We start from the raw sequence: 13,822 nt of genomic DNA on the forward strand, positions 1-13,822 counted from the left end.
CCTTGCAGTCCAAGGGACTCTCTAGAGTCTTCTCCAACACCACAGTTCAAAGGCATCAATTATTCTGTGCTCAGCTTTCTTTATAGTCCAACTCTCACATTCATACATGACTATTAGAAAAACCGTAGCCTTGACTAGACAGACCTTTGTTGGCAAAGTAATGTCTCTGCTAGCCGTTTAGTTTCCTACATATGGTGTTTGAGGGTGGACAAAAATATTAATAATTTAACATCATTCCTAGCTTCAGGGAACAGCCCTAAAGCAGTGCCCTTACCTATGGCTTTATTAAGGTTAACTTATAGATCACATATTTATCACCATCTAATTGCAACTTTTTGTTTCTTTACTCTAATACAATCTAAAGATTAGATCAAAGGTAAACATTAAAAAGGATTATTTCTAATAATTTCCATGATATATACAAGTATAGCATCTGTGCAATATTAAAATTCATACCATCATCTTGAAACTTTATAAACTTTCTTATCCTTAACCTTATTTACAATTTGTAGTCACCTTATATAAATTCAGATTTTTTTAGTCCAAACAACACTATACATACACATGCATGACCAAAATTTACACTAAACATGTAATGTTCTATTAAAAAATTTCTGTGTCTTTAGTACTGACCTGTTTCCATTTGTTTCTCTAAGAACTCTACTGATCAGATTACAAGAAAATGTATCCTCACAGACAAAAATATATTCTCAAACTGTAATTATGATATTTTTGTAAGAGCAGTAGTGTGATTTTGAATTAAGGATAATTCTTCCATATATGTTTACTTCTATTACATAACATGATAGAAATATTGAATTCTACCACTCTTAAAATACATACTCCATGTCCTGGAATTTAGCAAAATTAGTAAGTGCCCAGATACATCATTTATGATTTGGGGTTTCAAATTAAGATTACTATTATAAGCATATTTTGAACTTCTACTTAAAGATGATTTATTTAATTTTGTACTATGAATACAATTCTTTTTTCCAAGGAAATAAAAGTAATATATTGGATAGATGTCAAAAAGACTTCTGATAAAATTTCACCCTCAATCCAGATAGAACCATTAATAGGCTTGGTCTAGGAGAACACTTCTTTAACGTGATAAAAACTATTGAAACCTCAAGATGGAGATGCCTGGTAACCTTGCTGTTTTGCAGTAGTGTTCTTATAACACGGATTGATGTAGGCATAGAAGATAAAGAAATATGGTAATTGATACAACGTTGTAATATAAAAACAAATATTGGAAAGGAAGAGGTCTTTTTCATTTTTTTGCAGATAACGTCTATATTGGCAGCGGCACTATGAATATCACTGTTATTCGGAAACATCTTATTTCTTTGTTATCAATAAGACTCCCAATGACAATGCAAAGCCTTTTTGTTTTTAAGACTTTTGAGCTATGAGGTTATGTTTTTACCACCCATGACTTTAGCTGCTTAGTTAACTTTTCTATCAATATTTTATAGATCTTCTACTTTGTCTGGTTTAGGATTTATCTTAATTTCTAAAGAGTTACAAGCCTCATCTCCCATATACGAGTTGAAAGTACACACATCTTTTTCAGAGATCTAATTTGACTCTCTTTAAAAGAATATTTGAAACTTTTAAACATTGGTAACCAATGACCATGTGTTAATTATCATCAAAAGCAACCCGTTCTAGGGAAAATTTCAGTTATGCTCAACAATAACTAAAGGAACCCAAGAGAAAAAACAAAACAGTAGAAGTGGAAATTAACCCTCAAAATCTCCTCATAAAGTTTTCATCTTTGAAAAGACTCTGAAAAGTGTTTCTATAAATCCAATGGATTTTGTCTTTTCAAGAAGCTTTTAAGATGCTTCAGTACCTTCAAGGCTATTTGTCTCAATTGGCTGTTTCCCAGAATCAACATGAACGAGTGGCCTGAAGGAAAGACATATAGTACTAACATGATGAACTTTGTTAACTTATTGTCCAAGAACCTATGAAACATCCAATTTGTCAATTGTGTGAATAGAAAATGAACCATGATAAGGAGGAGGAATGATGTCACCATTTTCATGGCTCTTTTATGGGCCTTTGTGCTGAAGTCCCTGGAACCCACAAAATTGAGCTGCAAATTTCTGGTGTGTTTCACCAATGACTGAAATAAAAAAAACAATGAGAGCAGGGACAGAACAATAGGAACGAAATAGGAGAAACTAAGAAGAATCTCACTTTTAATATAATGAGTTTTACTTTCAGCTAAAGTCAAATTGCCTTCATTTATTAAATTCCAGAAGAGATCACTAAATGTTTCTAGCAATAGAATGTCCAAAATCAGAAAGACCAAAGAAAATGCAAGCATCACAAGAATGACTCTGTTCATTCTCCACTTCAGCCAGAAAAAAAGAGAGTGGGAGAAATGAGCTATCTTAAGGAGATAGAAAATACTTAGGCAGGTGATAAGCCAGGTAGTTAAATGATTAGATATTCTCCAAAGTAAAGAAATGGGTTTTGCTAGTTTAAAAATGGCAAATACCTGTGGATCTAGTCCCATTATAAGTGATTGCAAAAAATACACCAACAGTTGGCTGATTCTGGAGATAGCCAAGCCAGTGAGGATGAAGTCAAATAAAGATGTCTTTTGGTTCTTAATGCATTCAGAGCAGAGTACCAGTCCAATGAACACATTGCCTAGAATTCCGATTAAGAATTCCATTCCTGACAGTATCAGAAAGAGTGTACTCAACCCAGGGAACATTTCCACTGGACGAAATCCAGATTACTAATACTATGTCTCAATGAAAAATTTAGAATAAAGCTACAGCAGAATACGATCCATTTCTGATCCTTATCTTCAGTGCTTTTATTGCAGTTCCAGTCTGAAGAAGAATTCTTGCTGTTGGATACAGTCTCATACCTAGAGAACCTTTCTGCTTTGATTGTGATGCCAATATCAATCCAGAAAGATCTGCTAAGTTTTACAGTCTTAAGTACTTTCATGGAAATGGTTTTATTTCTTTGAGAGAGCTACTAATTTTCAAGTCAAATAGTTTGTGTGTCCATTTATCATGGGCAGAGACTGAAATTTTCCCCTTGTGGTGGTGATGAAAATGTTAAAGGCAAATATGCATGCAAATATGGAAAGGTTCTTTTTCACTGATTATACTTTCCTCCTCACCAGAAGTCCTATACCATTTGGATCAAAATATCTTAGCTTGCTTCAGAAATAAGCTAAGTAATTTAGGTATTATTCAATGATTATATCTTACAAGTGCCTACTTTGTGTCAGAGTTTTTTCCAAATGCAGAATAGGTTAATACAAAAAAGAACAAAGAAAGCATTAGGAAATCTATAAGATAGTCAAAACACAGAAAGAAATAACAATATAGAAGTAAAAATAGAGTGTAATGTGAACATGGAAAAGGTAACTACAAACATTTTCAGGAGAGAAAGGGAGGTGATATCTGCTTTGGATTTTTAAGATATTTAGAATTTCATGAGGAAACTGGCAAGTAATTTGGACTGGCTGAACAACTACAAAAAGACACTAAAACCCACACTTCTCTGAAATAAAAGTCTAACTGAAAGTTCAGTAACATGCACAATTAAATAGTAGGCAGAGAATAGGTAGAAAACCGTTATAGTGTAAATAAGAAAATAGTGAACAAATGTATCAGTTCTGTATTCTAGGAACAGTAATTTTGACCAAAGCCATTAATGCATCAGAAGTGAGCTTTACAGACTTTGTATCTTGGTGTGTTTGCAGGTATTCTATTGTTAGTGTTAGTTATTCAAGCATTTAAGTATTGCCAGATAACATCCCCCCAGAATGAATAAAATCATTTAAAAATTCAACCTTTTCAATGCTGCTGTCACACTCCTCAGTTAAATTCTACTAATTTTTAAAGGGTATTTTTCAAGAACAATGATGTGTAATGAACTGTTGGTAGGTTATTTTGTACAAAATATATTTTTATTTAGGACAAATACTTAAAATTGTAAGAAGAAAGAAAGAATGGAAGAAAGGGGGAAAGAACGAACAAGAAGGAAAAAGGGAAGGAAAAAAGAGAGGAAGCAATTTATTGGCTAGAGCAAGAAATTTGGTTCTGTTTTCAAGAGGAGAATGGTACATATAGCTATTAATAAATTAATATCTAGAGGTAGAAATTCACAACAATGAGAAGCATCCAGGAAGTAGAATCAGTAAGGCTTGGTGATGGATTTGGGGGTTATAGAAAGGAAGAGAAGTCAACAACGACAGCATGCTTGTTTTGCACCTGGATATGTGGAATATAGTGACCTGAGGGAATCGTTGGAGAAATAACAGGTTTAGAAGCCATTAGGGTAGGAAAAAGAAGAAAAAGGTGGGAGATGACAAGTTCTGTTTTGAACATTTTGGACTATCTGTACATCACCCAAGAGGAAACATGGATAGGCACTTGGGTATTTATGACTGCAGCTCAGAAAAGGAATTCGGGCTCCAAGCAGACTGCGAAGTATCATCAGTATATACTTGATTCATAAGACGTGATGAGCTCCCAGGTCCATGAGGAACACTAGACAATGAAAACACCAAAGAAAGATGAAAATACAGGCAAATGGAGGATGGAAACCAAGAGACTACAGTTTCAGAACAATCAAGAGCAAGGAGTATCACAAGGAAAAGTGTGTGGTGTGTGCTTAGTCATGTCTGACTCTTTGCAACCACGTGGACTATAGCTCTCCAGGTTCCTCTGTCCGTGGGATTTTTCCAAGAATGCTGGAGTGGATATTCCATTTCCCACTCCAGGGGATATTCCTGACCCACGGATCAAACTGACATTTCTCGCACCTCCTGTATTGGTAAGTGGGTTCTTTATTACTGCACCAACTGGGAAGCCATTACAAGGGAAGTGTAACCAATATTTCCTGATATTAGTAAAAAGCCACTTACAGGGAATCACCAAGAGGGTCCTTAGTTAACATAGCAAGAACATCTTAACTAAATAGAAACCAAACTGCCATCAATTACATAGCCAATGAGACCTCAATAATGAAGCATTAGGAAATCAATTAATATAATCAATAAATTAACAGATTAAAGGAGAAACACCAAGACGGGAAAAAAAGTTTGGTAGAGTTCTACATGTATTCACAATAAACATTCTCAGAAAGCTGGAGACAATATGAAATATTCTTTTTTCTGATAAAAAGTTGTCTATAAATACCTAGACAAATATACTATACCTATCAATGGTACATAGAAATCATTCCCGTTGAGTCTGAGACCAAATCAGCAATAAACATCTAAGTTTATTTTTTGGAAGTTTTCACCAATCTCAGTAAGATCAGAAAATTTTATAAAAGATACAAATTGTAAAGTTTGAAATAAAACTATCTTTATTCATGCATTATGAAAATCCAAACATATTCTTTAATATGTTGTTAGAATAAGATCAAGAGACACAAACAAACATGTAAAAATCCATTCCATTTCTTCGTACCATCAAGAGTTCAAATGAATTATTCTTTTAAAAGAAAAAATTACCATTATCTCAGCAAAAAATCAAGTATCTAAGAAAAATTCATATGCAAAACCTTTATGGGGAATACTAATGGATGTAATCAAACCTAAATTTTTTTAATATAAATCATTATCATACTCATTTTCCTGTTTTTAGTATGTGATCCAAGGACATTAAATTCTCTGTGTTGCTGAATATATTAAATTTTCCTGCTTGGTATCTAGATCATAGATCTGGCCCAGGTCTATAAGTAACCACTGCTAATAATATAGTAATGGCCATTCCTTCTCCATGAATACCAGCTTTGTTCCTTTCTTCTAGTCCAGTCACTTGCTGTGTATATTATTATATATATATTATACATATATTACCATAGCTATAGGTTGCAATTTTCCATGTGAGGTGATTGATGGGTGACAAGATAATCTCTTGTTTGCTGACATGCAAATACAAGTACCGATACTCCATCACTCCTTTTGTATTTTCATTGCCTACCAAATTTGTGTCTATACCTTTAGCTGTGGAAGATAATCTAAGGTAAGAATCTATAGACTGTAAGTTTTGGAAATCAACCAAAGTGTATCCTCATCCAAGTGTGTGAGAAAATCATTGATCAGAACATGGCCCACCACAGAGAATGGACTTGTGGACACAGGAGGAAGGAAAGGGTGGGATGAATGGAGAGTGGCACTGACATATATACCCCACTGTGTGTAAAATAGATAGCTGGTGGGAAGCTGCTGTATCGCACAGGGAGCTCAGCTCAGTGCCCTGTGATGATCTAAGGCATGGGATTGGGGGTGGGGGTGGGAGGGAGGCTTACAAGAGAGGGGATATATGTATCCATATAGCTGATTCACACTGTCATATAGCAGAAGCTAATAAAATATTGTCAAGTAATTATCCTCCAACTAAAAAAGAAATAAAAAAATACAAATTAACAGTTTCATTTAACAAAAAAGAGCACTGTCCAGAATGGGAAGAACAGAGTCTGTGGCATGCCCTATAGCCTACCATTAAACAGAATTATGAGATCGTTTACAAATATACTTAATTGCACTATATTAAAGTTCTTATTCTTTGTTTTGTCCACAAGTATCACAAGAATCTATATCTGAAGCTTTACTGGAATCAAGGTATAAGACATCAATTATATCCTCATGTCAGTAAGTCTACAAATTATAGCCCACAGGAAATAGTTTGCCAGAACTTTCTGCTTTTATTAGCATAAAGGATGCTTGTACTAATTTTGGTGGGTTTTGTCAAGCTTGAGAGTTGTTCTGTTTCTTATATGTGTCCTCCTGTTCAGGTATGTCTTTTAAAAACTATCACAATAATACTAGAAGTGAGCCAAGAAATTAATCAGGAAAAAAAATCAATATCTGATGAAGCAATTATAAACTGAATTAGTCATATATTTTGCTAACTGTAAAAGTAATCACAACAATGTTAAACATAATAGGTTACATTTATAGAACTCTCACTATATGTCTGTGGTGGTTTAGTCACTTAATCATGTCTGACTCTTGCGACCCCATGGACTTTAGCCTGCCAGGTTCCTCTGTCCATGGAATTCTCCAGGCAAGAATACTCCAGTGAGTTGCCATCTTCTTCTCCAGGGAATCTTCCTGACCCAGGGATCGAACCCCGGTCTCCTGCATTGAAGGCAGGTTCTTTGCCAACTGAGCTATGAGGGAAGCCCCTACTATATGTCTAGCTCTGGGTTAAATTTCTTATTTTGAATATTTTTGTATAGTCACTCAAGGCCATAAACAAGCATGTTTACAGCAGTGTTCAAAAGTGAAACAATTTTATTGTTTTATTTTAGAAAGGATGTCTTTTTTATTTGTTTTCTATTGTATTAGAAGAAAAGGACCCCTTCTCAGGATGCTCCAGTGATCACAACCACACTCGGTCAGCCCCTGCATGTCCACAGACAGAAATGTAAGGAAGCCCTGCGTGCTTCAAGGAAGACACCAAGTTTCATGTCCAACACTAGCTACCACCACAGTTGGAGATATGAGGACTCACCACATCTTACTCATTTTGTATCAGTTCCCATAGAAAGCCCAAGACTCTCAGCAGTGTTATTTTACATCCCTTGTGGTTCTGTAAACTCATTTGATCCCCTAAGAAGCATTGCAGTCTAACTAGTGTTCACAAACTCAAAAACGTTCAAGCACCATGGAACTAGTAAAAATTAATGGTATGAAGAATGATACAAGAGGCAAGGGTGGAGAGTATGACAAAACAGAGGATGCATGACCCACTCAGTTCAGTTCAGTTCAGTCGCTCAGTTGTGTCCAACTCTTTGTGACCCCATGGACTGCAGCACGCCAGGCCTCCATGTCCATCACCAACTCCTGGAGTTTACTCAAAACTTCCAGTGAATATTCAGGACTGATTTCCTTTAGGATTGACTGGTTGGATCTCCTTGCAGTCCAAGGGACTCTCAAGAGTCTTCTCCAACACCACAATTCAAAAGCATCAATTCTTTGGCGTCAGCTTTCTTTATAGTCCAACTCTCACATCCATACATGACTACTGGAAAAACCACAGCTTTGACTAGATGGAACTTGGTTGGCAAAGTAATGTCTCTGCTTTTTAATATGCTATCTAGGTTGGTCATAACTTTTTTCCCAAGGAGCAAGTGTCTTTTAATTTCATGGCTGTAATCACCATCTGCAGTGATTTTGGAGGCCAGAAAAATGAAATTTGTCACTGTTTCCACTGTTTCCCCATCTATTTGCCATGAAGTGATGGGATTGGGTGCCATGATCTTAGTTTTCTGAATGTTGAGTTTTAAGCCAACTTTTCCACTCTCTTCTGTCACTTTCGTCAAGAGACTCTTTAGTTCTTCGCTTTCTGCCATCAGAGTGGTATCATCTGCGTATCTGAGGTTATTGATATTTCTCCTGGCAATCTTGATTCCAGCTTGTACTTCATTCAGTCCAGCATTTCTCATGATGTAGTCTGCATATAAGTTAACTCGGCATATAAGTTAAATAAGTTTATTGTTAAATAAGCAATATACACCCTTGACATACTCCTTTCCCGATTTGGAACCAGTCTGTTGTTCCATGTCCCATTCTAACTGTTGCTTCTTGACCTGCATACAGATTCCTCAGGAGGTAGGTCAGATAACCCACTCAGAGACATTTAAATTTTTTTTTTTTAAATTAGAAAAACATTGTGGTGTAACAAAAACAAATTTGCTCACCCCATCCCAGTCATTGCCATTCCATGGACTGTAGCCTGCCAGGCTCCTCTGTCCATGGAATTCTCCAGGTAAGAATACTGGAGTGAGTTGCCATTTCCTTCTCCAGGAGATCTTCCTGACCCAGGAATCAAACTTGGGTCTCCTGCATTGCAGGTGGATTCTTTACCATCTGAGCCACCAAGGTCATGAAATCCAGGCTGAAAATGTTAATTTCAGTAAATCTATCCTAAGGAAAAAAAAAAAATTTCCTGAAGCCCATTTCTTTGGGCTTCCCGGGTGACCCAGTGATAAACAATCTGCCTGCCAATGCAAGAGACATAAGAGATGCAGGTTTAATCTCTGAATGAGGAAGATCACCTGGAGAAGGAAATGGCAACCCACTTCAGTATTCTTGCCTGGGAAATGCCATGGACAGAGGAGCCTGGAGAGCTATGGCCATAGGGTTACAAAGGATCAGACGTGACTGAGAACACACACAGATGCCTTTTAACCAATACACTGTCCCCCCTGAGATCAAAGTTTATAATATGCCAAATAACGGCCATTCATTTTTATCTTTCTGCTCTCATATTGTTCTAGTGAACACAGAAACAGATACATTTTCAAAGGTAGTACTAATCATTTTACCTTTTATTTACCATTAACTAGCCTCATAAAAACCACTGAAATAAAAATCTATTCATTCATATCAGCAAATATTTATTGAATGCCTACCATGTTCCTACCATGGAGAGGAAATGGCAACCCACTCCAGTATTCTTGCCTGGAGAATCCACAGACAGTGGAGCCTGATAGGCTACAGTCCATTGAGTCACAGAGTCAGACACGACTGAACTGACTTAGCACACCCATAACATGTGTTAAATGTTATGCTATGTATATTATCTATGGTGAAACAGACCACCGGCCCAGGTGGGATGCATGAGACAGGTGCTCGGGCCAGGTGCACTGGGAGGACCCAGGGGAATCGGGTGGGGGGGAGGTGGGAGGGGGGATCGGGATGGGGAATACATGTAACTCCATGGCTGATTCATGTCAATGTATGACAAAACCCACTGCAATGAAAAAAAAAATGTTATGCTAAATCTGAGGCCTCTTTTCCTAATACTTTTGTTTTAATTAGCTCTGTGGTTTGTTGTTGTTGTTTTTGTTGTTGTTGTTGTGTTTTTTGTTTTTTTTTTTTTGTTTTTTTTTCAGAAAATTGCATGTGTGGCATTTCTGGATCCTGGCATGTCCGTAAAGGACTTGATTTTACCCTCACACTAGAGTAATAGCATGGCTGACAACATAAAGGTCACAACTGTTTCTCTTTGGAGATCTGTAAATATTACTTCTTTGTCTTCTAACTGGAGACTGTCTAGCTATCTTCCCTTGTTAGGCAACCTTTGTTTTCATCCAGAAGCATGTGTGGTTTTTCTCTTTATCTTTGGAACATGGTACATTTGCTAGGATGCATGAAAAAGTATGTCTATTTGTTTTTTTCAGTATGCTTATCCAGGGCTCAAAATCCTTTTGAATTGAAAATCAGTCTTTCTTTCCACTCAGGAATATTTTTTTTCTGCTTCTTTGATTATCCTCTAGCATTTATATTGTCTCCATTTTGATCCTTTCTTTTCATTCCCCACATCAGAACAAATGGCTAAGCCGAGGGATAAATAATCACCTAGCACAGCTATGTTCCTCTTGATTGTAAAGTAGCTTAAAGATGTTAGGAAAATTTGCAAATAGAAGAAAAAGAAGAGAAAGCAATCAACATGTTCATGGTCTCACATTGGCCTCTGTGCTTTGAGCCAGATGTCTGCTGTTTTTTCCACAGAGGGTTAACTGACAAGGAAGGCAAGATTTGAGAAATCCTAAGTGAATAGACTTCAGGTTAACAAGAATCTGCTCAACAGGAAACTGGGTTTCATTCACAATGACCTTCCAATTAGAAGGTCATTTAGAAGGTCCAGTTAGAGGAAAATACAGTTCTCTTGTGTTTCATTTTGATGAGAATGGAGTATTCACAGTTCAGGCACACACAAAGGGAGTGAAGTGACGATGGAGGATCTGGTCTCAGACACTTCTCAGTCTCACTGAAAACTGGAACATTCTTTGAACTGTACCAGATCCAAGATTATCACCAGTGGTATTCAGAACACCTGCCAGCTACAACCTTATGGTCTCACCATTAATAAGGAATGTGCCACAGATTCAGAATACTTTGGAAGTGGTTTATGAATTGAAGCAGTGTGTATGTTTACCATCAGTTATTCAGATAAATATCTTCCAGTGTTTATCTGGGTTTAAGGAAATACATATTTATTTTGAAAATATAGATCCAACGCCTACCAGGTACAAGGCACTGTATGGGTATGGTTCAAAGTCTCATATAAAGGAAACAATATTCTGTCAGTTCTAAGCAGAATATTTCAGCCTGAAGTCCTGAAAATAATACTTAATCATTATTATCATTAAAATGCTTTCCCATGTATAAAAGCAATATCCTAAGAGTATGAGGGAAAATTACTCTATATCGTTAATTATAATGGTTGTCACATTTTTAAGCTTCTATCCAATAATAGCTGTGGGCAAACTTGAGTAGGTAGAACTCATATACCCTGTATGTGTGGCATGCCACATAAGAAGAGGATGGGAACTATCTGCTCCCATAAAGTGTGTTAGTCGCTCAGTTGTGTCCGACTCTTTGCGACCCCATGGACTCTACAGTCCATGAAATTCTCCAGGCCAGAATACTGGAGTAGGTAGTTTTTCCCATCTCCAGAGAATCTTCCCAACCCAGGGATCAAACCCAGGTCTCCCGCATTGCAGTTGGATTTTTTACCAGCTGAGCCACAAGAGAAGCCCAAGAATACTAGAGTGGATATCCTATCCCTTCTCCAGCGATCTTCCCAATCCAGGAATTGAACCAGGGTCTCCTGTATTGCAGGCAGATTCTTTACCAACTGAGCTTTCAGCTCCCATGAAAGGAGTTAAATTCTCTAAAAACAACCTTTTATTGTTTTTAGTAAGGACACTCAACTATCATCCCTCCACACCCTAATACTGTGATGCCCTCTATCTTAGATCCTCCACAAAAGCACAGCTTATTTTATATCTCCATTGTACATAGAGGCAGCAGTAAAGTACAGGAAATTCATTACGGTTGTTGGTGTAATTTCACTTCATGATCTGAATACAATTATCCCCCTGAAAACTGTAAGAATACAAATAAGAACTGACATCTATTGGGCTCTTGCTCTAATCAGTGTCTTCACTGTTTAATCATTTTACTTTTCTCAGTTCAGTCGCTCAGTCGTGTCTGACTCTCTGCGACCCCATGAACCGCAGCACGCCAGGCCTCCCTGTCCATCACCAACTCCCAGAGTCCACCCAAGCTCATGTCCATTGAGTCAGTGATGTCATCCAACCATCTCATCCTCTGTCGTCCCCTTCTCCTCCTGCCCTCAATCTTTCCCAGCATCAGGGTCTTTTCAAATGAGTCAGCTCTGCGCATTAGGGCGCCAAAGGATTGGAGTTCAGCTTCAACATCAGTCCTTCCAATGAACACTCAGGACTAATCTCCTTTAGGATGGACTGGTTGGATCTCCTTGCAGTCCAAGGGACTCTCAAGAGTCTTCTCCAACACCACAGTTCAAAAGCATCAATTCTTCGGTGCTCAGCTTTCTTTATAGTCCAACTCTCACATCCATACATGACTCCTGGAAAGACCATAGCCTTGACTAGATGGACCTTTGTTGACAATGTAATGTCTCTGCTTTTTAATATGCTGTCTAGGTTAGTCATAACTTTCCTTCCAAGGAGTGTGCATATTTTTATTTCATGGCTACAGTCATCATCTGCAGTGATTTTTGGAGCCCCAAAAAATAAAGTCAGCCACTGTTTTCACTGTTTCCCCACCTATTTGCCATGAAGTGATGGGACCAGTGCAATGAACTTAGTTTTCTGAATGTTGAGCTTTAAGCCAACTTTTTCACTCTCCTCTTTCACTTTCATCAAGAGGTTCTTGAGTTCTTCACTTTCTGCCATAAGGGTGGTGTCATCTGCATATCTGAGGTTATTGATATTTTTCCCAACAATCTTGATTCCGGCTTGTGCTTCCTTCAGCCCAGCATTTCTCATGATGTACTCTGCATATAACTTAAATAAGCAGGGTGACAATATACAGCCTGGATGTACTCCTTTTCCTATTTGGAACCAGTCTGTTGTTCCATGTCCAGTTTTAACTGTTGCTTCCTGACCTGCATACAGGTTTCTCAAGAGGCAAGTCAGGTGGCCTGGTATTCCCATTTCTTCCAAAATTTTCCACAGTTTATTATCTAGCCTCATTTAATCCTCACAATAGTCCTATTAACAGGTATTGTCATTATCTCCATTTTACACATAAAGAAACAGAAATACAGAGGGGTTAATTAATTTGCCCAAGTTCACATTAATTAGTAAATTACACTGATTTCTATTCAGGTGAGTGTATATTCATGAGACTCTTGGAAACCTTCATATTATGACAATTTTAACAAGACATTGCAAAAATTAAAATAACTTAGGTAGCAGTGCAACATAAGATATAATTCTCTCAGTACAACAACAACAATAACAGAAAAAGATTAAAATGAAAGTAAAGAATATAATAGAAATGGAGAAAATAATAGATGCTAAGTCAATTAATATTGGCAGTTACAACATCAATATAAATTTTAATTAGCTCTCACTATTTTCCTAGCACCTTACAATTATTATATTTAGTCTTCACATAACCCTACTAGTTCAGGTACTATGTATCACTATTATATGGATGAATGAATTGAGGCTTAGAAACATTATGTATCCTGCTAAAGTTCAAATGAGGTCTTCCAAGGTGGCTCAGTGGTAAGGTAAAGAATCCTCCCACCAATGCAGAAGCCACAGGAGTTGCAGTTCAATCCCTGGGTTAGGAAGAACCCATGGAAGAGGAAATCACAACCCACTCCAATATTCTTGTCTGGGAAATTTCATGGACAGAGGAGCTTGGCGAGGTACAGTCTGTGGGATCGCAGAGAGTCAGACACAACTAAGCATGCACAATTGATTAAAGTTCAAACAGCTAGAAACCTGAAAGAAATATGAAATTAAGTCTTAT

General features: G+C 37.2%; 2 protein-coding genes across 2 annotated transcripts in view; one reads left to right on the top strand and one right to left on the bottom strand.

The window, feature by feature from the left end:
• Positions 1-13,822, top strand: part of LOC122423980 (proline-rich protein 2-like) — a 55,968-nt gene that overhangs the window by 23,596 nt on the left and 18,550 nt on the right. The window lies entirely within an intron of this gene.
• TAS2R42 (taste 2 receptor member 42) lies at positions 1,808-2,737 on the bottom strand. Its single transcript, XM_043441556.1, has one exon. The coding sequence runs from the start codon at positions 2,735-2,737 to the stop codon at positions 1,808-1,810; it is 930 nt and encodes a 309-aa protein (XP_043297491.1).

This window comes from Cervus canadensis, chromosome 21 (assembly GCF_019320065.1).
Source record: "Cervus canadensis isolate Bull #8, Minnesota chromosome 21, ASM1932006v1, whole genome shotgun sequence".
Lineage (NCBI taxonomy): Eukaryota > Metazoa > Chordata > Mammalia > Artiodactyla > Cervidae > Cervus > Cervus canadensis.